The sequence below is a fragment of the Gymnogyps californianus genome, chromosome 2, assembly GCF_018139145.2.
Source record: "Gymnogyps californianus isolate 813 chromosome 2, ASM1813914v2, whole genome shotgun sequence".
Classification (NCBI taxonomy): Eukaryota; Metazoa; Chordata; class Aves; order Accipitriformes; family Cathartidae; genus Gymnogyps; species Gymnogyps californianus.
Genome location: NC_059472.1, coordinates 167,491,894 through 167,516,790, shown reverse-complemented (window position 1 = coordinate 167,516,790; position 24,897 = coordinate 167,491,894). Strand labels below are relative to the sequence as shown.

The window sequence follows — 24,897 nt, the reverse complement described above, 5'->3', positions numbered from 1 at the left end:
CGTCTCATGGTGCAAAGCAGCATGGCAGTTCTGCTGTAGGATTTATAAGATTTAGGGAGAAAACTTGGCGAAGCTGCTACTAAATTAATGTTTTGTTATATTGTTTGCTTTGGAGGGCAGTAGTTATCCTTCTGCTGGTGGCTGGACAATGCTTTAGAGACTGGTTTTTAAAAGGGGATGAGGAAGTGGTTGTGGCTGCTCTGCTGCTGTTAGAAGAGCGCGTATATTCGCCGTCCCCACTCAGCCTAACAACCTTTGGTGGCAATGACAAAAATGAACAATCACAGTGAAAAACTGGCAACCTCTGTAACTGAATCTAAGCTTTGTGCTGTGAAACACCGCGTACACCAGCATGACACGATGGTTTCCACACTAACAAGGGTCGGTATCATCCACGCGTGTTAGAATGAGATCTCCATGTTCCTGCTTTCCTGTGCAACCTTTCCCGTTAGCAGTCCGGCTCCCTTCGGCTGCTGGGAATCCGCCCTGCTCGCGGAGAGCTGCAACGCGTGGATGTGGGCAGAAGAAAGGTCAAGAAGAAACAGCCATAACGATAGGGATAGCTTGAAAACAGTGCCCTACTTCAGGATAAGTCATAGTGTAAAACCTCGGAGAGGTCAGAACTTCACCATTAACATTCCAACAATTTATTTTAATAACTTGAAAGATGGGAAGGTTTGCTATTTTAATTAAACCAGAGCTTTCCTTTGTCTGCTTTCTGTCTTTTCCCACTGGCATATTACGAGAAATTGGATGCTAATGGCATCTGGATGAACCTGTCCTGTTACAGGGAAAATCTTTCTTCCTGTAGAGATTCTGGTTTGGGGGAAATTTTCCAGAAATAGTCAACCTGTAACTGTCTCAGTTCTGTCTCCTCCCGCTACTGTGTTGAATAATAGTAAACTAAAAAAAAAATTATATGTTAAAAAAAACAAACAAAAAAACCCCCAAAACCCCACCAGCTCAAACTTACGAAGTCTCCCTTTTTTTTTTTCCCCCCAGCAAAACCAGAAGAGACCAAACCAGCTGAAGCTGTGACAGGGAATGATATCACAGCACCTCCCAACAAAGAGCTTCCTCCCAGCCCTGAGAAGAAGACAAAGGTAGGTGTTGTTTCATGGTCAGCGTCTTCGCTTCCATGGTTTTTATTTGCTGGCTTTTCTGCTTCTTAAGCTGTGGCAACACAAGTTCTGTTTTCTGAGCTGCTGTTTGTGAACCATTTTACTGGAACAAAGACATCCAGTTATGAAGTTGCAAGCAACTCAGCCTGTAGCAAATGTGACTGAAAGTGGATTTAATAAATGTGTGGTAAGCTTTATTTAAATTAATTCTCTGGTTGGTATCGGTGGTGTAGAAGTAGTAAACATTTATAACACTTCTGCTACACTGATACTCTCCTAGTTGTTTACAACACATTTGTTTGCATTACAATTAGCATTCAGAGATCTTGCTCAGGATCTGATATTCTCTTATTTTAGAGCTGTTTGTGAAAGATGGGAGACACCTGCTTTCAGAAGCTTGCAGCATTCAGCAAAATGCAACCCCAAATTCTTAGAGCAGTGGTAGGGGCAGGAGGTTCTTGGTCCCCTCGAAGGCAGCGGACGTATGACCACTAGAGTTGATCAGATGAGGATTTAGAGCTTGCAATCCGTTGTGTGCATGTAATTGGAAAGCAACGTCCTGTGTATTGCACGTAGGACTGGATGCCAGGAACACCCAATTACTAATCCCAGCTTTACCAGCGATTCCTTCTGTTGCTTTAGATGTTGCTGGAATAAATCCTGTTCGCTTTGAATTGAATGGCAAAACTCCACTGGGTGCCGCAGGCAGCCCTCTTCTGCTCCTTCATTTTGGTCTTTTTGTTATGCTCAGAAAACAGAAAGCTAATTTTTTTTTTGTTTCATTTAAAATATCATCGTTATGTTCTTGCAGCTCAATGTTTTGGTTTACAATGCGCTATTTTTTGTTGTATTTTTTTGTTTTTATACTGGATTTTGCTTTTTGAAAAAACATAAAGCCTGCCGCATCCACATCATCTACAAAGCCTGCAGCAACGAAAGCCAGGCCCCTGTCCGCTACCAGCCCCAAGCGGCCAGCCTCTGCCACGCCTGGCCCAAACAAAAAACCCACCAGCCCTACTGCAGGTCCTACTTCAGCCACTACTACTAAACGCCCAGCCACCAGTACTACACGTCCCTCCACCTTAACTCCCAAAGAGACTAAACCAAAGGTAAGAAACAATTTGCTTTTGCGGGGGAGCTCCAAGAACTTACTTACATGTTAACTTATCAGCTGTCTTACCCAAGAGTTGAAACATAATTCTAGTGCTAATCATGGGAGGATAAGATCAGGAACGTGATTCACTGTGTTACGAGAGCTGCGCAGTTATTAGTATCAGCTTCCATTAACCCACTTACGGCATCAGGTCCCAAGCATTTAATTGTGTCATCGCAGAGGAGAAAATTAAACTTGACTGTGTTACTACGATTTTCATAGTGAACTGTCATGAAGTACACAAGATAATTCTTTATTTCTTTCCGTTACTAGAGGAGGAGGGTTTTTTAAATATAGATACACTACAAACATAGGATAACTCTTAAATCCAGACAAGAGCATGGGAAAAGTGAATGGAGAGCTTCAATATTAATATTGAGGGGAAAAAAATCAGTTTGAACAGTTCAGTATTTCCCACTGATTGTCTCTTTATGATGTCTGGTCATTATAAAAACTGTACAAAGATAACTGATCATACACTTACATGCTTAGGAAATATTGGAGATTTGTAATTCTCCAATAAGAGAAGACTTGTGGACAGTTCTTAGTGTTGCATCTTAAAGCTGAAGTAGGGTATCCACATGTGATGTTAAGAATGGGAAACGTCCCTTGAATCTTCCCTACGTTCACTTGTGATATTATATAGTAGAAGAATTCAAATTTGAAAGGGAATGTTAAAATCTATTTCAGAAGCTTTCAGCTGATGTTTAAATGCTAGCATTTCTACTATACATTTAAGCTTAAATAACTGCATTTGAGTGTCTTTAAAACTAAATAAAAGTAACAAAAAGAGTATGAAAGCACAGGCGTAAATCTGTACTTTTTTTCTGTAAGCCAGTGGCTTCAGTTTTGTTTAAGTTTTTGCATGATTCTGAGTCCCTTTTTGATGAAATCAAAATCTCATCTCATTTGTTTCCATACATTAACTCAGTATTTTAATACTTGAGATCAGTCAGTTTACAAACAAGTGACTTACCAGGGACAGACATGAAGTTCTTTTCCAAGTTAGGAATGAACCACGGACACCTAATTCTTATGTCCACAGTGTTTTAATAAATGCCTTCTTAGCTTAGGAAGCATTTCTGCTCATGAAGGAAAGAAATCTCTCCCAGAAGTATTGCTAGTGGACTGATGTTCTCCATTTTGTTCAGAAATCAGAACCTCGTTCACATCTGTAAATGGCCTCCACACATTAATGCTGAAACAGATCTGGATGAATTCTAACATTCAGCAGGGTCTGTGCTCTGTGTCCTGCACCGAATATAGTCGGTCGCTTCTGCATGCCTTAATTATTTTTAATCTTCTGCATTATAATGTTTCAGCGGTGCCTAGCTTACGTGTTTAAGAATTTAAACAATTTCAATTTATTTCAGGCTTTTCGTTGGCAAACACTTTGAAGAGACTGTCAGTGAAATACTGGCTTTAATGTAGCCTGTTCATTTTCAGGTTGCAGATGCGAAGACCACAGATAAGCGGACCTCACTTTCAAAGCCTCCATCATCTGCCACTCCTAAAACTACTGTCAGGAGCACCCCTGCTACTCCTAGGACAACAGCGGCATCGCCAGTCACCGCAGCTGCTGCTGCGAAAAATACTGCTACTTCTCCACCGAAGAGGCCAACATGTAAGTATTCTCTTGTTTTTCTTCAGGAGATCTCTTTCTAACCAGCTGCAAGTTTCTGTTTGAGTAGCACTGTTGGTTCACGCTATGATGTCTTTCTCACATATTCCAGTACGCTGACTGCTTTTTCTTGTGTTTAGGTCATCCTGTGGCCCCATCAGTTTATTAAAATTAGCCTCCTGGTAAACAAGCTTGTGATCTTCAGGTTCAAAAGAAGGGAAAAAAACCAAAACCTTGAAATGTAGCCATTTATGAGAAGCTGCAGCTGCTGTTAACCAGTACTTCTGAGAGGTGTAAACTGGCCTAGCAGTCAGTCAGGAGTTGACTTGAAGCTTAGTGGTAGCTGAAATGTTTAACCGTTTTAATACAACACAAGACAAGATCCTGTGCCAAGGCACAGAGACCATAGGTCAGACTTTTTTCTCTCCAGGGCTCCTTCTTCCAAACACAAATCTGAATGACCTTCAAGGCCGACTCAGATCAGCTCTGTGTGATTCAGGGTTAATAGAATTACTGAACATGCTTGATTTAAGAAAAAGGATGCTATTACCTCTGTATTTTGCCATAGTAACAGTTAGAATAAACACTAAAACCAATTTAAAACTTGGGAAGAGCAAATCTTCAGAAGAGGAGCTGAAGCACTCAAACTAGTGCATCTGAAAAACAAAAAAGGTTGAACAGAAGTGGAGGGGGTTTGCTAGTGCAGGAAGAATTTGGAGCTGAAATCACATCAGCTTCATCAGAAAACTGTATCCCACTCCTACTGTTGCCAAAGAGGGAACTTCCCATGAGTTTAACACAGTCAGCATGAAACATGAGCAGTGTATTAGCATCTTGAAAACAGTGTTTTCACTCATTTTAATGGAGCCTGAGAGATTTAACGTCAGATAAAAATATAGTTAAAAGTTGTCAAGTTTCTTCAAATGACTAGACCTCATTGGCAAATTTTGCCAATAAACATGTAAAACTAATAATACGTATTGGTTGCTTTGTTCTATGAGTCCCAAAGCATGAATTCATAACCCGTCTTTCCCAAAAGAATAGTAATGTTTTAACTATGTTGAAATATATTAGGCTAGATGTACATTCCATACTTCATGCTCTAGGGGAATATATAATTAATCAAGTGTAGAGGAAGTGTTGCACTTTCCAAGAGCCATGTATCTTAACTGATCCTGTGGACATCCTTGTAAAATTCATTTTGTGTGGTCTTTTATGCAAACTGTAGCCCAGAACGCTTAATACGTTTTAATGAGTTCAGTTAATTTCTCCTTCCAAAATTGAGACACAAACAAAGAAGTGTTTTCTGATGACTCGTGAAAAGAGATGGAGTCAACGATGCAGAGATGCAGGAAGGTTGTTCCAAGTGGCAAGATGTACAGAGGAAGAGGCTTCTGCACCAGCGAGGGTGGTGGGACATTGCCAAAGTACAGTGAGAACTGGGTGGGCGAGGGAGAGATGAGGTCAGCTGGAGAAACTCCATCCGGAGTTAAAAGCTGTTTTGTCTGGATCTGGAAATGCACAGAGGAGTCATGAATGGTAAGAGAAGGGAGTCCTCTTTGGGAAGAGGAGAAAGGAAGGGTGTGATAGAGGATGAACAGCGTTGTGGGGCCTGAAGGGGAATCGCAACGAGCCAAACAATTCTGTTTAGGTAGAGCATGTGCATCTTCAGCTGGATCCATAGGTGAAAGTGATGGACACCTGGATGTCTTCTGATCACAATTTCGTTTCTCATTATGTAGCATTGAGACAGATAATAAGTTTCTGGCTAAAGATGGTATTTCAGAAGGACGTTTGCTCTAGCTTCTCAGGTTCAAAAGACAGAGACTCTCACTTCCTTGTGGTTTGCTCAAATGTTTAGTCATTCTCACTGTTTAAAAATATGTGTATAGTGGCGTGTTTTGAAATTATATGGTTTTACTTTTTCAGGTATTAAATGTCAGTCACTTTCTCTACTAAATGAGAGCCACGGGCTATGTGGTGCTTGATTTTTTTAATTTTTTTTTTCTTCCCAGTTTTCCCCCCTTTCCATAAAAATGACTTTTATGTTTGTACAAGACCACCTCTCTGTCTTTCAGATCAGAAAAAGATCAAAGTCTTTGACTGTCATTATAGACCATTTTTCCAGTAGCTTTATCATTCTCCAGGTTTTCAACATCGCATGCTAATAACATAGACAAAAGCGTTCCAGCATTTGGCTCTCCGCTGACATGAGTAGAAATAACATCTCTTTATATATTAGAGCAACATATTAGTCTCTTGCCTCTATATAAAACTAAGTCTGTTCTGTCCATACAGTTTTCCCAATTAAAGTTGTGGTCTCAAGAAATGAGATTGGGTTGGTTTGACAGGACCTTTTTTGAAGTGTTTGGTGTTAATTAGATATCTATCCTTTAGGCCTTATTAAATTATCCAGATGCGTTTCATCTCATTAGCTAGTATCTTATCTGTAGTGTTTAACTGAATGCTTTTAGCAAAGTCAGGATGGAATGATCCAGACTAACTTGGCCTACAGTTATCTGCCTCTTCTGCTTGCTCTTTTCTATATTGGCATTCCATAAAATACCCTGCCAGCTGCTTGAGTTTATCTGAAAATCTAAGACTGTTAATGGAAATTAAATATTAGAAGATGGGGTTTTTCATAATTTCTAACTTAGATTTTTTTCCATTTATTGTTTGTTTTTAATGTTGCCTTTCTTTGGCTATTGAAATGAAGCCGATTTTAGCCAAAGTTGTTCATCGCTGATAGTAAAAAAAAAAAAAAAAAAAAAAAAAAAAAAAAAGCTACAATTTCATTATCAAAGAGCTCCTTAAAATAAGGTTCTGTTTATATTTTTCAGTCTGTGATTTTTGCCTTGATCACTTTCATCTGTGTTTTTCTTCTGCTTTGAGAAATATAGATGTGTTCCTGGTTTCGACTGTCCTCTATGTGGAATGTAATCAGGTCATGATCATTGGTGTTTGCCCGAAGGCGTAGTTCGGTTTAGTGATTGATTTTTGGTTTTATACAGTGATAATAGGGACCAAAATACGTGCAATAACTTCTGTGCTAGAAAATTGGTATGGGTTAGAACTGATCTAGCAATGAGACCAAGTTTATAGATGGGCAAATGTGGTTTTGCTTTTGCTATTTAGTAAAGAAAGGAGTTGTGTTTTGGGGTTTGTTGTTTGGTTGGTTTTTTTGAGAAATGAAATTGGAGCGGGATTAAAATAATCTTAGTGAGTGCTGTCAGATTCAGAAAGTTATTTGAACAAAAAACAAAATGCAAACCATACCCCAAGTGTGTTGCATCACTGAATGCTGATCCTTCAGATGAATTGATCCTTTTGCTGGAAAACATGAGTGGGTTTTCCTGTTAGGAGGAGGACCTCAGTCAGGTGTTCAAACAGAGCAGTTAATTCTTGTGGTGCTTTCTTTCAAGCAGCATGTTAGAAATGTGGACTGTGGGTAAAGAGGACCATCGGTATGTGAGGAGCTGCAGAGAGCCCCTGACCTCCAGGGGAAGCTGTGCCGGGATCCCAGGCTTCTCATCCGGGCAAACTGGCTCCCACTCTGAAATACTAATCAGTGTGTTTTGTGTTGGGCAGCTATCAAGACTGATGCAAAGCCTGCAGATGCCAAGAAGACTTCTGCAAAGTCACCATCAGGTAACTTTGTTCAGTTTCCGTCTGAATCAAATGCTCCTTGTTCGGGGCTGTGTTTATTAAACAAGCCACCGTGCATCTTTAGGACTCGGAGGAAGTTTGTATAAATGGCCTCTGACCCATCTTTTTCCTCCTTCCTTCCAACTGTCGCTATGATAATTGTAGCAGACATAAGCCGCCCTAAGAGTGCTACTGGAAATGCAGTAAAAAGTAGTGCCACCACTCCTTCTACCACCGCCTCCAGCGCACCTACTTTACCTGGAGTAGCCACCAGTCGTCCCAAAACCAAGCCTGCTGCAACCAAACCCACTGCAACCTCAACCGCAACAGCAGATGCTAAAAAAACAACTGCTAAGGCTCCGACTAAACCCAGCACTGTTTCCAAGCCACCTCGCCCGACCAGCAGCGTTTCAGCTCCAGATCTGAAAAATGTACGTTCCAAAATTGGATCAACAGATAATATTAAACATCAGCCTGGTGGAGGAAAGGTAAGTTTCTTCAAACTTGATAACAATATGCACTTTGGAACAGTAGCTCTTAAGCATTATGGGTGCTCTTTGCTAATTTTGGTGGCTGTATCCTCACTGCTCTTCTCGTTTATGCTCTGCAGAGCTCCTCTTTGGGTTCCTGGTTTATGCACAAGGCATTAACAAGGTAGTGGTAGTAGTGTACAGAAGGAATCCACCTTAAGAGCCTTCATGGTATTTACTGGCATACGTACAGGAATTCAAAACTCTGTGGTTCTGTTTTTCTGTCGTACGTCCTAACATAGAAACTAGTTGGTACTGGAAGCTCAAAATCTTGTCTATATTCCAAAACTTTGCCTTTGAATAGAGGAATTGAGTCTGCTGAATGGTACAGAAGGTGGAATAATGCACTACGATGCAGGAAATCTGGATTCAGGAGCAAGTTCCACAGCACCTTTCCCAGGTCTAGGAACGGGGACTCTTCAACTTGTCAGGCCTAAAGCTGAAATGAAATGGGTCTACATACGCTGCTCTTTGGATAACCTGTGGTGGCCACAAGAAAAGAAGAGGGCAGTGTTAAGTGAGCTGTAGGGAAAAACATGTACATAGATAGAACTTGAGGCTCTCAATCAGTAATGGTCTTAAATTAAACTTTCACTGTGAATATCTACAATGTAAATTATAAAGGTCTAGGGATATACCTGTAGCCCTCTTCTGAGGGTTTAAATAATTTTGTGCATATGCATAATCATAAAACCTTTATTGGATATTGTATAACAGATACACCGATCTTTGCCTGACCAAATGTGTTAGCAGCTTGCCCGTAGTCAGAAGGCTTTAATTTCCACAAAGTGGAACAGATTTGCCCACTTATCTTTGCTGAAGGTCTGCGGTAATGAATAACTTGGCACATAACTTTAATCTGATGCCAAGAGAGCACGTTTCATGCTGGGAGCCTTAATCTGCTTGCAAAAACATTAAAGTCAAGGGCATTTGTGGGCTGTGGTGTTGTATGTCACAGACAGCATCGATATAGCATGGATTTATTCTTCAGAGTTAAGAGTATTTTAGTTGTACAATATCATAATACAGTCCTCAGAGCTTAGACGTCTAGAGGACAGAAGCTTCCACTCCCCAAAACGGAGTTTCTGGAAATGACAGACCAAGTCTGCTGAAAAACTTTGAGGCAAGCAGGAGGGTGATCCTTTCATATACTGTATATTGTAGCTTGAAACCAAATAGAAGTTCAGAAAGCCTTCTGCCATCTGGTCAAAAAGAACACGTAGGATTGTTCTGTTATTTTAAACTGTGCTAGCATTCTGAGGATTGCAGAGCTTTTTAGCTTAGAGGGTTATTGTGTCAGTTTAAGGGAATTTATTTTTACATGTAATTGTACTGTCCTTTATTTTCTAAGTATTTTCATAGAATTGTTAAATCCTAACAATTGTACTTTTAAGAAAATTGTCCTTTGTGTAGTCTTATTTATACTGAGATGTTTTTAGAATCTGAGAATATCGTAGGAGTGCTGGGGTTTTTTTGTTTACTGTTCTGTTGCTGGTAGGTTAGTGAAATACAGGATTTATGCTGAGTCCCCCCAAAAATGCAGGTTCTGCTGCACTTATCTGGATCTAGATTAGCAGAAGAATATCCATTCTCAGGTAGCTGCTGAATTTTTCTAAAACCTGTAAATTTTCATTCAGTTTTCTGCTTAGCTGGATTAGCTAGGTCCACCTGCATTTCATGAGTTGAAAACTATATCAGCTGTTGATCTCAAAGCCTGAGTCAAATCAGTGTGTGGGTGCAAAATCAGAAATGGAAGCACAGTGTATCTGTATCCAGCAGAGCTCTTAGAGCTTGAAGGCAAAGAAAATCAGCCAGTGGATGTGTTTGCCTCTAAGATCTGTATAACGTCCTCTGTGTGAAGGAGGTGGTCCTGCACTGCTATTGGGTTACTAAAAGATTGGGTTTAATTTTTTGGCAGAATATCATGTACTGGGGTCACTTGGAGACCTGCCATCATGACTGTTGGGGAAATGATAAGATACCAATGAAGGGCACCTACGAGCTTTTTGAAACAGAGAACTTAATTATTGCTTTATGACCCCAGGGTGCCTGTTTCATCCCATGTCTGAGTGATGTTGCTTCCCTGCCACCCCCTTAGTTTTATCATTCCTGGGCATGGGATTATATTTTGCCTGAGGATTACAGCATGTAAGAAGTTCTCCTGGGTTGTCTGCTCCACTAAGTTTATCTGGGTAGCTTGTGTTCCCGTAATCTCCTGCCCACACTTTTGCTTTTGCTGGTTGAAATCATCCATTTGTCTCCATCTAGGGGAAAATAGAGAAAAAGCCAGAATCAGCCGCTGCTGCACGAAAGTCTGAACCCAATGCGGTCTCTAAAATGGCTACTACTAAAACAACCGTATCAAAAGAGGGTGCCCCAAAACAGCCCAATGGGAAAGTGAGTTTATTTCAGACTTTTCTCTGTGGGAGATGAAGGAAAACATTTCCATTTTGAGTCACTTTCCCTTCTCTTCAGCTCTTCTGCTTTCTCCTGTCAGTGTCACTGTTCCTTGCACAGACACTTTTCCAATTCTTTCTTGTAAATCCTGAGATGCTCTCAGTTAAACACGTTCAGAGATCGCTATCATAGGTATCTTTTCCATGCCTGCTGTAAATGTAAATGTTTTCAGAGTAGAGTCCTCCATTTTCACTTTTAGGTAGATAGGCTTAACTTTGAGTCGGAGGTTTCCCTTAAGACCCGTTCTTCACACACAGCACTAGTTTGTAACTAGGAAGAGAGCGCTTTAGTTCAGCGCTGCTTGTTTTAAGATTGCAGAATATTAAGGACTTAATATCTTTCCTGCAATATTCCCGACCCAGTTGCATCAAAACTCTTTAACTCCATGCATTAGGCGGTCACCATTTGATGAGTTACTCCGAAGCTGTCATGACATGGTATTTCAGCACGAGTGGATGGGGAGTGAGGCGGGAGTGCCTGCAGTGCTGGTTTAATTCGGATATTATCAGCCTGTTAATGAATGGACGGGATTTGTACCTCTAGAGAAGTCAGAAAACCACTATATGCTTCCATGGCACGAGTACATTTTCAGAGCTGCTGTTGCACTGAATCCAGTCTTTCTGAACTGGCTAAGGACCTTTTGGAAACCTGCTAAAGTGAGAATGTTCTGGTGATTCCTTTTGTGCTTCGAATTTATCCCCTCTTTCTAGAACGTAGGATACAGCTTCTGCCACGTTTTGTGCTGTGTTAAATAACTCCCAGACTAAACACGTGTCGTAACTAACCTTTGTAAACATGGGCCTGTTACTCTAACTCAGTTACTACCTTTGTGAGTAAAAGCTCACTTAGCATACTCCTTTTGTATTTTGAAAATGTCCGAGTCAGTTTAAAGGAGAAACAATTTAATTAACATAAGACTTGTCTGATAAAATTTAACTGACGGTTTGACAACCTTCATCAGAAGAATTGTTTCTCAGACCGGGCTTTACTGCCCAGAGGTTTTGAAAGACGTTACCCAGGACTGAAGCCAATCCAGGCAAATGGAAATAAGGTGCAGACACCGAGCAGTTCGTAGCGTTGTTGGAAGTGGTGGCCCCATGGCTCCGATCGGTGGAGGAAGGAGGCAGCTGAGCTGGCTCTCCCTGCTCTGGGGAAGCTCTCACCGGAGAGTTCCTGGGAAGCTTCACGGGGGACATAGACAAACCCAGCCCTTCTGGCAGGCAGGCGCCCACCCAGTGATGCTAACCCGTAGAGTATACGGAGAAGCAGTCTTCACAGTAGCGCTTACGCTCTCGCACTAACACTGTCTGTGCAGCCTCTTGTTTCGTTCACTTTTTTCTCACTCTCCTCCTCAGTTGCTTTCACACCTAATGCTAAAGTTGGATTGAGTTTAACACAACTCCTTGTTTATCCACCATGTTAGAGCATCCACTCCAGCCTGCCGTATGACAACTCTAACCAGTCCTCTTCCCTTGTGTTGTTTTCCATTCTGTAACATTCCAGGTCCAGATAGTCTCCAAAAAAGCGAACTACAGCCATGTTCAGTCCAAGTGTGGTTCCAAGGACAATATTAAGCATGTCCCTGGAGGTGGGAATGTAAGTATGGGCTCTGGGCAAGCTGTCTTTCTACTAACTCCTTCTCTTGTACTATGTTTTTATATGTCAGTCTTAAGAATGCTCTGTTTCAGGCAGAAAGGTGTGGCAGAGTTTCAGGGCTTCTGGAAATAATGTAGGCTGGAGACTTTTTTTTTTTGCCCATGGGATGCTAGGTTGAATGTGTGTGTGTTGTTTCATAGTACTACAAATACACCTGACCTATTTCTCACATGGTTTACGTGGTATTCATGACCAAATGTAGGATGTGCGCATCGTTGACCCCAGGAGTTAGCTCACCGTGGATTCCCTCTGCAGTCAATGGAGGCACCTCATCAGTCCTCTGGCCTATTTTAGATGTCAGATTTTTCAGATGAAATGAATTGTGGCCTAGAAGCGCTTGTTACTCTTCACTGGCTAATAGAGCGAGCCTGAGTCAGATTAATTTCACTTCGTGTTTCACGAGAAGGGAGACTTCGAAAAAGGAGGAGGAAAATACTTTGGGACTTAATCTTTGAGCTGTGATTAATTTCTAAATTTAAAGGCTACTGGTATCTCTGGCAGCAGAGTTGAGCTTATTAAAGTAGAAGGGTAATCTTGGAATGTCTGTGTACTTGGTTTGGAGTATTATATCCTGAAAGTGTCTGGCAAAAAAACCAGATTGACTATCTAGATACTGAAGCTTTTGAAAACATGACTATAGTCTGGCAGGCTTGTTTCCTTGTGGGCAAATCTGTACTACCTTAACAAATCTATGCTAGGCTGTTTGTACTAGGGGTAGTTTGCAGAAGTGCAAAGATTGGATGGTTTCAAAAAGACACTGAAGTACTTAAGCCTAAGGAAGTTTTTTCCATTGGTGTTCAAATATGCCGGGTTCCTGAGGAGTGATGTCCAGCTATCACATCTTGTGATGCTTTCTCTGTGCCCAGTGCCTGAGAGCCAGCATCAATGAAACTGCCTGCAAATATTCAACTTCTGGGGCCAGACTTACTGCTGTATAGTCAGTGTGTTCTGTTTGATGTCTGGTTCAGCGGATACAAGTGCTACATAGGACCCGACTGTGGTGCAAACTGCTGTGGCCACTTTTCCTGGGAAATACGTGGGTATTTGTCTAGCTGGCTGAACCTTTACGTGACCAATTCTTCCTTAAATCTTTGCAAAAGGCAAATCTGGGTTCTTAACAAACTTGTTCCCTGCAGGTTGGTTGCCAAGATGGTAAGGGACAGATGTTGAAGGCACACATGCAGTGTTCCCTTAACTAAGCTTGACTTCCCATTGAGAGTCGCTGGACACGCATCTCTGCTGCCCTGCTTGCCTTCCAGTTTGCGGATTCTCACCAGTGGTGGTGGCATTTGCCATTCTTATTTGATATTTCTGGGACTTACCCAATGTTTATAGGAGTGCATACATGTGTGTATGGAGCTTCCCATAGAAATGCTCATGCAGGAGAATTCTCTGCGCCACAGAAAGACAAACTGATGTTGAGACCATCATGTCAATTAGGTGCCCTCATAATATTTTTTTAGCTATGCACATTTCTGTTCCTACTGCATACTTCAGCTGGTTTTGTCACCCAAGTTTGGAACAGACTGTTTATACATGATCAGTGTTTTGTGGCAGAAGTCCCTTTGGCTATACTGTTAAAGAGCAGCTGTTGTATCTTAACTGTTCAGGCACTCAAAGGAGCTCTGTTTTATAAGCCGCTTTAATTTTGCCACTCTTACCTTGTATAGCCTTTTAGTGGACAGCGAGTCTCACACATACTTTTCCTCTTTTTGAGGCCAACAGAAATGTGATTTAAATGTGGGGGATATTTTTCTTGCTTGCTTAACTACATTAGTGAACTATTCTTTCTTCTAATGAATCACCAAACCTGTTCTTTCCTCTTGACTGCCCTGTCCTGGGGACATTCCCAGCTCTAGGGGACAAGTGTGTGCCTGCTTTCTTTTTCTCTTCTTCCACACTCTCCTTTTACCACTGCAGTTTTCCTCCTTGCTCAACTGCTTAAGCTTTTTGCTTTGAGAATAGATAGCAAAGTGCTTATTATTTCCAGGTTCCAAATGCCCCCAAACCAGCTTCAGGCAGTCGTTCCCAGCCATCCAACGCCCCCAAACCCTGCACAGGCAGTACCAATGTGAGTAGATGAGACGCAGTGGCCGGTCTGGCTTCCTATAAAAGCGTTTCCTTTTATTCATTTTTATATCTGCTCACTCCCTTTGGGGCACTGTAATATTAGTGTCCTCTTCCAAGATGTTTTCTTGTTCAAATAGCTAACGATGATCACTCTGACAGAAGACTTCCTGATGTCTAATTCCTGAACCCCACTGCTGATGGGGATGTCTGGAAAGTCCGTTGTTCTAGTGGCTTCAGTTAAAGCTTTTAGGAATCCTGTGGACAAGAGCTGTGGTTAGTAGCAAATTATGATTCAGCTTTAGGGTTGCTCTGGTAGAAGTGATGGACATCCTACCTAAGTGAAGTGGTTCCTAGCTGGTACACTGTTTGCATACCCATTTTGTCTTCTATACACAGAGGTAATTTCTTCTCCCCTCCAAGATACCCAAGAAGACATGTTCAAAAGCAGTAGATATTGTTCCTACTCAACATTATATTTGTCAGAAATACCTAGACACAAACATAGATAGATTTCCTGGGTAAAAGCTTTTGTTGCGCTTTAGTATTTTCCCCCTCTCTTTTTAAAGAAAGCAACAGTAAAGAGGTAGATTTTAGAAAGTGCAGGTAGCGTACGTGTTGTTGAAGATTTAACAAGGTGATTTGGAATGTACATAGCTTTCTCTGCCCTTTGGCTTGACCTGCTTAGATGGATTGGGAAATGGTCAGAGATAGAAAATCTAAAAACAGATGAGGATCACGTTTCCCATCTGAGGCTCCGTATCAAGCTTTCAGATCTAAAGTTTATTTCTGGCACCAGAGTCTGAGTATTTGGCTCTATAAATGCAAGCCCAAGCCTTTAAATGTGTCTCCCATTGCAAACTCGAAACAACTAATGTTAGAAATCTTACAAGAAATACACTTCCATTTAGGTATAATTGTTTGGATCCTCAGGTGAAATCATGGGGAGTCATAACTGGGTATGTCTACCATAGCTGATAACAAACATTATTTTAAAATGCATTCTGTGAAATAAATCTAGTTTTATTCCAGTTCTAAGCAAACAAGTACTCATTATAAAAGCGGTAGTAACTTTACTAGCAACCCCCAAGAAAATCAAATCCAGTAGCCGTGATCTCACCTTTTCAGAGTGTCTGGTGTCACTGAGTCAGGGTACATGAACATGGAACAGCATAGCAGGAGGCTGAACTGTGCTGTTCTACTAATTTTGAGCAAACAAGACATCAGGGCTTTGACTCATCCCTCTTCACAAGTACTAGGAGGATTCGTGCTTCCTGAGAAAGATATATTGCAAATTATCATGATAATTCTCAATAAGCTTTTAGAGTAGCTGGTAAATGAATGAATTCTTGTCACATTCAAAAAGAAAGATTTTCATTTTCTCTGCGAGATGATCTATAGCAGAACTTTCTGTGGACGTAGGTGTCAGCTGGCGGTTGCTGACATAATTGGGAGAGGTCGTCTTAAAATTACTACCAAAAACCCCCAGAATTTTCCCATGGAAAGTTATAATGTCAGCTTAGTAGGAGGTTAGACCAGATGACCAAAAGTTCCTTCCGGTATAAATTATCCTATGTTTGTATGAATTGAAGGATCTCCAAGCAGTTAGACAAAAAGTTCGTTCTGGAATAGAGGAATTTTTCATCCACCTGGAGCTGCAGGAGGAATTTTAAAGATGTCAGAAATGGGGCTCTGTACGATGCACTTGGTCCAGGTGTTGGAGATGAAATATTTTTTGAGCAAAAAGACAAAAAGCCTGTGACATTTTGACTCCACCTTTGTCTTACCTGAGAGAAGACACTTCTCCCCAAATTCAAACTTACATCCACAAACACCATGACTTGGAAGAAGGTCATTTACTGAGTCATGAATATCTCATGATTTCATGACTGCATGGCCGTACATTTTTTTGTGGAAGGTTTTGTATGCCAGTGTCAAGTCACTGGTAGAATGAGGTTAAAGGAGATAATATGGGGGAATAGCTTCCCCACTCCCAGTGTTTTGTCTTTGAGAAGGATAGCTTCTTCGAGCAGTTTGTTCCATCTGGGCACGACGATCCTTCCTGGCGTCCTGTTCTCAGCAGGGAGGAAGGACCGCTGTGAGGAGGCTGCAAACAAAGCCTGACAATTAGACATGGGTCAGTCTGCACGTTGAAGATGGTAGAGAGAAAAAGTTGGAGCTGGCGGCATGTCTCTGGCCCTACAGCAAGAGAGTGGCTGAGTAGAACCGTGAGATGACATCTGTCCTGGTGACTATCTGGAGCTGCCCAGGTCTTCAGAGGCAGAGCCAGCGCTGGGCAGAAACAGTCTGGGGAACATGGCAATGGGATTGGCTTTTTTTTGGTCCCTCTCCCAAGTGCTTTTGTATTCCGTGGATGTGCCATGAACTCAAGACTCCCGTTTCTGGTTACTGTCCATCTGTTAGTTTTATCTGGTCTCAATTTCTGTCTGCTCACATTAACCGCTTTTGGCTGGTGCAGGCCTTTAAATAATGCTAAAGCCGACGATAGCATTTGGCACACAGTGGCTGGGAAGTCAATATGAAAATATAATATGGTAGAAAAGGGGTGCAGGTTGGTTAAGTGTGACCTGATGTTTGAGATGGCGCATTGGCCTCCAGATTCACAGGAAATGTTTCTCTGTGTTGAGTTGTTTCTTTTTGTCTCTTTAGGTGCAGATCCAGAACAAGAAAGTTGACCTTTCCAAAGTGTCCTCGAAGTGTGGCTCCAAAGCAAATATCAAGCATAAGCCAGGTAGAAGTTTTACCATTTCTTCATGATTTGTCTGTAGATATTGCACGTCACTTAAATATAGTCCTGGATTGCGACTGAAATAGTTTAAGAGGTTTGTTGCATTCAGGGAGTATTTCTAGAAGTACTGTCTAGCTGCTTTAGCAATTCCTGGTGGTTTCATGAGCGGAGAAGGGGATTAGGAGATGTGGGATTTCATCTTGCCTGTGAAGATAATCTACTGCTTTGACTCAGTTCTCTTTTTCCCTCCCCATTTGGAGGAAAAAAAAAAAAAAGGGGGGAAAAAAAAGGTGGATACCTACCATGACCGTTCCAGGAGTCTGGAAGCTTCATCTGTGCGTACAGAGGGCTTTGGGGCTCTCTGAACATAGATGTGCTGTGGAAGGATAAAATAACTTCCCTCTAGTTCTTCAAAGCAGATACAAGGGTCTTTTTAGCCTTCAGTTCAGTAGCAGCTCCTGTCTTATATAAACCGCTTTTGGCTCTTTAATGGCATATTATGGGATGAGTGTGCAGGAATTATTTGCTCCCCGCTGAGAACACAGCGATTACTCTGCGTGAATTCCTGCGAATCTCGGGTTTCCTAACCGAGCAGTGACCAGCCCACCGCTCAGCTGGAGCATAGGCAAGCCTCGAGTTCAAGGTACCGTGGCTGTAGGCAGATTTGGATCTGTACCTTTGTAGCATCCTAAAGTATGGTCAGTTCACTGACTTTTGCTCGTTTGAGGACAGTTGTCTGCACAGGAAAACTCCTGGCAGTCAAACATCCATGCACGAGGGACAAAGTTCACTGACCAAAGCTGCAAACAAATACTACAAGCTTGTCTTTGTCTGCTCCTGGGAGTTTCCTGCACCCTTTCTGCCAGCCTGTTAGGTTGAAAGCAGTTCAACCTTATACACCGAGCACCACGGTTCAATGCCTCAAAACGCGCTCCCGCTTTGAGAACGTGGTGCCACAAACATGACCTCTGTTTATTCAATGCTCTGTGATAACAAGCTGTGCGCGACAATAACTGCTCTTGTCCAGGGCTGATTAAAGCAGAATAATCCATCCATCTGTTGTCAGATGTTTTACTGATTTTGTTAGACCGAATCAGTTGGCTTCCATCATTGGCCGTGCCAGGCTTCCAAAGTGCTGAGGACTGAGTATTTAATGATGTCACTGGGAAGCAAAGTTGTGCTTAGCAATACTTAAATAGGTTTTTTTGAGAAACCTACTGGAATATGGGCTGCACATACAGTATTATTTATTAATGGGAACTACAGTATTCTAAATCTAGAAGAATCTTGCTAGAAATCTACAGCTGCTTTTCTGACTGTCGTGTTCTCCTGAACCTGACGTGTCTGTCCAGTTCCCACGCTTGGCTTCTCCCTGCCTGCGCGGCTGCCTCCTGAGTAGTTCAAGCAGTGACACATGGGTCTGTGTGTCGGGGAGGGAGCTGGCGGTCCGGGCAGTCAAAACAAGTGCCAGTGATGGAGTAGGAGTGGGAATGGATCATGAGCAAAGGAACGCAGTTAACGAAAAGGAGCAGAACGTGTCCCGGCACCGACAACCACGCAGATGGGCTGAGCTGGCGGAGACCTTGGCAAGGGACGCGGATAGGAGTGGGCAGCTGGTATTAACCATCAAAAACACACTGGTGTGGGATCGAGTGGAACTGGCATTTCACATCTCTGCTGGGGGAGACAGATTCACGAGCGGATCTAGTGAGGAGGTTGGCATGCGGATAGCTTCCAGCCTGTCTGTCCGGACGTGTGGAGTTCCCCACCTGAGGGCACCTCCAGGGCTTTGCCGTGCAGCCCTGCTCGCTTGCACTGTTGCTTGGCCTGCACGCGTGCAGATCACCAACTTTGATCTTGCTGGTTTTTAAACTGAACCTTAACTGGAAAGAGACTGAAACACTAAATGTATTACTTGGTCCTGTCCCTCCTCCAAAGTACCTTGGGTCCCCAGTGGTTCTTCGGTGGGGCTGGGAAGGGGACGGAACTCAGGTGGGACTGTTCTGGAGGCATTAATAAACTCACTCCTACGCAATCTTGTTCTAGGGGGAGGAGATGTCAAAATTGAGAACCAGAAGCTGAACTTCAAGGAGAAGGCCCAAGCCAAAGTGGGTTCTCTGGACAACGTGGGACACTTGCCAGCAGGAGGAACCGTGAAGGTGGGTGCAGCAAGCTCTGGCACATCAGGGTAGGGTTTAAATTTGGTGTTTCTCCCTGTCCTGCTGTTGTAGTGCAGCTTCTCCACCCCCAGCCTTTTATAGCCATCTGCTTATTTCTGTGGGCTCTGTTGTGAACCCCAGGAGGAGGTATGAGTTGAAAAGGAGAGCTCTATGAACCACCTCAGTGGCCTGCCTGAATGGGCTCCCTGCTAGGCGTTACTCAGAGGCCTCGTGCTGCACATCTGCATCCTTCCTCGAAGAATTTGAGAGCAGGGATTGCTCTGTAAGCTATGAGCCCATCAGAGAAGCTGCCTGTGGCCCTTCCCCCCACCTTTTTTTTTTTTTTTTACCCCCAGTAAAGCTGGTGAGATCAAAGTGCTCTGTGGTGGGAGACAGCACCTTGCAGCTCTCGGAGCACTCTTCAGCCTGTAACCCGTACTACAGCCCAGCCCGAAGGCCCTTTGTGCGAGGATAAGAAAAGATTGTTGCGCCTCTCATTGCTGTGATTCAGCGCTTCTCCCCATGAGAACATAAACTGTCCCCAGCCTCGGCTCTGCAAATTGCGGGTCTCGCTACAGCAATGCAACATCTGTGCTTAGGGCAGGGAAATGACCCCCGCTTGAATGACCGAGTGATGGATGTGTGGGCTTGACCTATCATGCCACATAACGATTAGAGCAGTGCTGGGGATTATGTTTAGGTAGTCACTAGTGCTGGGGCTTTTATGTGAAACACCGCTGCTTCTGAATTGGCTGGTAGCTCTGGAAGCGGAGAAAACAATCCTGTGCTCCAGCATCAGAACTGTTAAAATATGACTTAGTCTTTGCCCCCAGCAGGATAGACAGAGGGAGGAGAAGAAACCCCTTCTAAGCACTGAGTTCCCTTGGTTGTCCCAGCATTGTTTTGTTTGAACACTTTTGTGTTGTGAAACGCTTTAGAGTTCAGCTGGCTTGAGCTATTGTGTTAAATGCCGTGTGAATTGGAAAGAAATAATCCCTGTCCTAAAGAGCAGATCATGCAGCAGAATTCACAAGTATATTTAGTATGTGGTTAATCATCCCCGTTAAAACAAGGCAAGAGGTGACTGCCAGAGTATTTGCTGGGGACACATCAGGACTCTCCTGTCTCCAGTCCTTTATGTAAACTTCAGCCTTGCAGATTGGGGCTCAGTGAAAAGCTGAAAGGAACTAGAGAAGCTGCTGGTGTGTTGGGAGGGATAGGGACCTTTCTGTAACGGTGCCTGGCTGGTCCAGTTTACTGGAGTGTCTAGTCCATATACTGGTGCTATTTGCTGGTAACTAGGGTTTTCATTGAAGTTCTAAAATCTTACCTGTTCAGAATTAGTCTGATTTTTTTAAATATTTTTCCCCCATCTCCATGGCTGCAAAGAGTCTCTGTCGATGATGCTCTCATCCAGTATTTTTTTGGGCTCTAATATTTAGCCTTTCAATACAGAGACCAAATCATTTCCCTGTTGCATCCCGCAGATCTCAGCCAGTGCTGTCGTCGGAGCAGGGGCACGTGGCGCTTAGGGGCTGGCACCCATGTGCAAGAGGGCTGGCTGCTCTCGCTCAGCTACCCGCCGTGGCTCTCATGGAGGTGCAGCGATCATCCAGCTCCCTGTAGTTCCTGCAAAAGCACCTAGATATTGGTCTTGCTCTCAGTTCATGGGTGGGGACTTTGGACCCCAGAAGGAAAGCCAGGTGGTTTTGCTGCTTGTTGAGTAAGCAGGTCCAGAGCCGGTCCATGGCTGTCTCGCATTGCTACCTGGGCCGCAGGGAGAGGGCCTGACTTAGTCTTGAGAAGAGCGCAGCAGCCTTATTCCCTGTGGATAAGACTTTGTGGGGGCAAGGGCGTGGGGTCAGAGAAGAGCTGCTTTGGACTGGAGGGTGCCACCCCCTCCCTGTACTCCTCCCTACTGAAGGTGACAGCAAGGGGGTGTCCTGGCTGGATGGGTTCCTCCTTCCCGGAGCTGCGCTGATCCAACGTGACATCTCCTCTGCTTGCTATGCCCTGCAGTGTTGGTGGTATCGGAATGTCTTTCCAAGCAACTCTGCGTTGCTCTCAGCAGGCTCCCACCAGTGTTTTAGTCTCTTCTCTAATGACAGTAGGACTTAGCTCTCCTCCGAGGCTAGTAGAAGTTGGTGACTCCAGGTGGGACGACCAGCTATGGTAGGAGAACAGACCAGGACGGGGTCTTCTCTAAAGACTGTGCTCCCAGTTCGTAGTCCAGCATCAAGTGAGGATGAGGTCCTTTGTGCAAACTTGGCCTTCCTGTTTTAGGATCCGCTGTGTATTGTTTAGGTCTGGTATATAAATGTGTCCCCAAATAACGGAGGCTGCTTTACTGCGATGTACCCAACCACCTGCTTGCTTTTGACCCCGTAGCGCTCTGCTTTAGTCCTGTCAACGTGCCTTGAGCTGCCTTTGCCTTGGTTGTCCTCCATCACCAGGGCATTACAGGCATGTGTTTGGGGAGAGGGTGCTGAGCTCTGGACCGCATGGCACCTGTGCTTGGACGAGCTGGCAGGGAGCAGCGTGGGGCTGATGGGTCTGCGGGGACCGAAGCGCTCTGAGAAGCTGGAAAGCTGGTCAGGACGGTGGTTTCTTGGGGAGCGAGGGGCTGCTTCCCGCTTCCAAACACCCCCTCGTCCCTGCGTGTGTCTCGGCAGCTGGGGAGGGCGGAGGGGGCTCCGGGAACCCGCACTTCACCCCCCCACCCCGCACCCCTATCTTCTATTGACTCGTCCCTGTCGTCCTCCCCCACCCCGTTGTCTCATTGTAGGCTGAGGGGAGCGCGGAGCCAGGGCAGCTCCCGCCAGCCCCTCAGAATGGAGAGGTGACAGCGGCCCAGGCAGGCAGTGAGATGCGGGAGAATGGCGTAGGGCCGGCAGTGCCCACTGCCCTGAGCGGTGGTGACCAAAGGGAAATTCAGAGCTTCGAGACTCAGATACAAGAAACAAGTAAGTGCCTGCGCCTTCTCTCTACGCACTCTGCCGGGTGGGGTGGGGAGAGCGCTGCAGCAGGGCAGAGCGGCCGCCCCTGGGCACTGGTCACACCGCTGTAATCTGAACGTTGAACTGTTTGTTTCGATGTCTGTAGGGTTTTTTTGCCTTTTTTTAATTCAGAAAATTGCCTTTTATTTTCCAGGCATCTAATGATGACATTATGGTATCGTCTTCCATTCCCCTCCTGTCCCCTCTCTCCTCCTCTTTCCTTCTCCTGCCCTTCCCCTTCTCACCTGCCCTTGTGTTGCTGCAGATTGAATCTCACAAGCTGACGTTCCGTGAGGAGGCCAAGGCTCGAACAGACCACGGAGCGGAAATCGTCGTCTCCAAACCCCCCAACCTTTCCAGCAGCACTTCCCCCTGGCGTAGCACATCCGTCAGCGAGAGCCTGGGCTCAGTCGCCTCCTTGTCACCGCTGCAACAGCCAGCTCCCCTTGCAGCGCTTTCTCAGCAAGGCTTGTGACCCCTCCCAGCCCCGTCTCCCACGTGCTCCCCAGAGTAACGCAGCTTGGCTCTCTTAACCCGGCGTCTGGCTTTAGATGGGAAGGGGACAGCGTTTAGCAGGGCTAGCGTCCCTTTCAGCCGCGCTGACTCCTCGAAGCATCCTGGAGGTTTGCCCCTGCCCGAGCGTGCCGGACTCTGGTGGTCCCTTTTTGGCTGGAAAGGGCTTCCTTCCCTCTCCGCGCCTCGTCCCTTTTGCTTTTAGGGGGATACTAGAGTTGAGTGTTAGTGTCATGTGTCAGGGACGGGCATCTAGTGACTTCCAGGCTGTGTCTCACTGTCCCGAGCAGCGGGGAGACGGCCACCGAGCCTGGGCGGCGGGTGGCTGGGTAGGAGCACGCCTACGCTGCTGGTGGCTGAAGCCAGGCCAGAGTTAATAGGGATAAGCTGTGATCTTTCTTTCTGTCTTTTTTTTTTAAAAAAAAAAAACAAACAACCTTTTCCTCCTTGCCACTTCAGTTTCTGCTGATCCTGTTTGATGACGATATATATTATACACACACGTTAGGCTGTTTTAACTGTTGACTTTAACCTTTTATTCTTTGTGACGATGTGTTGATGATTTATTGTGCTACGAACCCATGCTAAGTTTCCTTTTCTCTTTCCTTCTTTTCCTAACTGTAGGAGAGTAGAGACATTAACCGCTGCTGCAGTGCTGGCTTCTTATTGACATATCCAGCAATTGTAACTCTTTTTGTTGTTGTTTTGGGGTTTTTTTTTTAATATTTTAAAACGATGGAGCAAATTCATGGGATTAAGCCGTGTCTGAAATGAAAGGCACAAGAATGTGTTAAAGGAAAACTTGCTGTAACAGATCAGATGAAGCCTGTGTTGACTGCAACGAGACGCGTTGAATCGATCCTCGTAAAACCTCCTGTGGGGCCAAACCGCCAGCCCTGGAGGTTGCCTAGGACCTTCTGCGCATTAGCAAGGCAAAGACAGTTTATTTATTAACTTGCACAGCCAAAGCCTTGGGATTTATCTTTTTTTCAGCCAGGGCCTGAGGTCTGGAGGAAAGGCAGGAGGCTGCTTTCGCGGTGGAGTTGCAGGTTAACGCAGGCCGTGAGTTCCGAGGCAAAAGCAGGTCTGTGGTGTGCGCGTGTGGTGTTTTAACAGAGGCTGATGTGTATGGGTGACCGTATCGTCAGGCTGAGCGAGGCTGGTGGGAGGCCGAGGTGGGGAAGAAGGGAAAGGCCACCTCTCACCCGGGGCGTGAGGCAGGGGTAGCAGAACGTCTGTGGAGGGCTGGGAGGGAGGCAGAGCCCTTGGCTGGGGCGGCAGAGGCAGGTTTCTAATGCCAGGGAGTTGCAGCTCTGACTAGGAAGGAGATTTTACCTACTCTTTGAGGTGTGAGCTCCTCGTTTCATGTTGCAAATGACACTAAAGAAATGAAATGTAAATAAATTAAAAAAAAAAAAGTGTTCTTGGGTCGTCAAACTAATTTAAAGCAAAAAAAAAAAAAAAGGCGGAATAACAAAACACTGGGATCAAAGTGAACTGAACCAGGCGTGTGCTAAGGGGGGGCTGTTCAAGGAGGGGACAGAGGGAAGCCTGCAGCTTCTCATGCTTGTTGGGAATATTTCTTTGGGAAGCCGACAATGACACGATAACCCGGAATCTGTATTTACACACAAAGATTCTTATTGCACTTGTATTTTTTATATTAAAGTTTGCATGATTTCTAATAAAATGGCATTAAAATGTACTAGTTTGCATCAAAGTCGTCTGCTAGTTTCATAAGTGCTTTTTCCTCTGAATACAAATTTAAATAATCAATGCAGATTTGCACCTGAAAGGGGCGGTTATATATACCCTAGAAAACTCCCAGTGCTTCCCTTCCTCCTCCTCCTCCTCCTCCTCCTCCTCCCCCCCCCCCCCCCCTCCTCCTCCTCCTCCTCCTCCTCCTCCTCCTCCCCATCTCTCCTCTCCCCTCCATGCCACATCCCTCTAATCCCAAACCAGGGGAAGCAGCTGAGCTGGTCGCTCCCTGCCCTCGTGTTGTGTGTGCTGCGCAGCCTCGGCGTTCACCGCTGCTGAGGCTGGCCCTAGGCGAGCCAGCACTAACACCCCGGGCCCTCTCGCTCTCCTGACGTGTGGCTGGCTCTGCAGAGAGAAAAGCTGGAGCTGGGGAAGGGGCTGAAGCCGCCCTCCTGCCCCGCGTGGGGCAGGCAGCTGCCTGGGCAGGCGCAGAGGCCGTCTCCAGCTCCGGGCTGGGGTTGGAAACCTCATT

The 24,897-nt window shown here is 44.6% G+C and overlaps 1 protein-coding gene across 1 annotated transcript in view; it reads left to right on the top strand.

The window, feature by feature from the left end:
• MAP4 (microtubule associated protein 4) overlaps positions 1-22,481 on the top strand; it is a 161,249-nt gene extending 138,768 nt beyond the window's left edge. Inside the window, 11 exon segments of the mRNA XM_050892110.1 lie at positions 1,003-1,103; positions 2,018-2,230; positions 3,721-3,898; positions 7,484-7,543; positions 7,706-8,028; positions 10,339-10,467; positions 12,031-12,123; positions 16,921-17,002; positions 19,046-19,158; positions 21,944-22,121; positions 22,420-22,481. Of these exon segments, the coding sequence (XP_050748067.1) occupies positions 1,003-1,103; positions 2,018-2,230; positions 3,721-3,898; positions 7,484-7,543; positions 7,706-8,028; positions 10,339-10,467; positions 12,031-12,123; positions 16,921-17,002; positions 19,046-19,158; positions 21,944-22,121; positions 22,420-22,424 (1,475 nt within the window). The 3' untranslated portion in view covers positions 22,425-22,481.
• Positions 22,482-24,897: the final 2,416 nt, after the last annotated feature.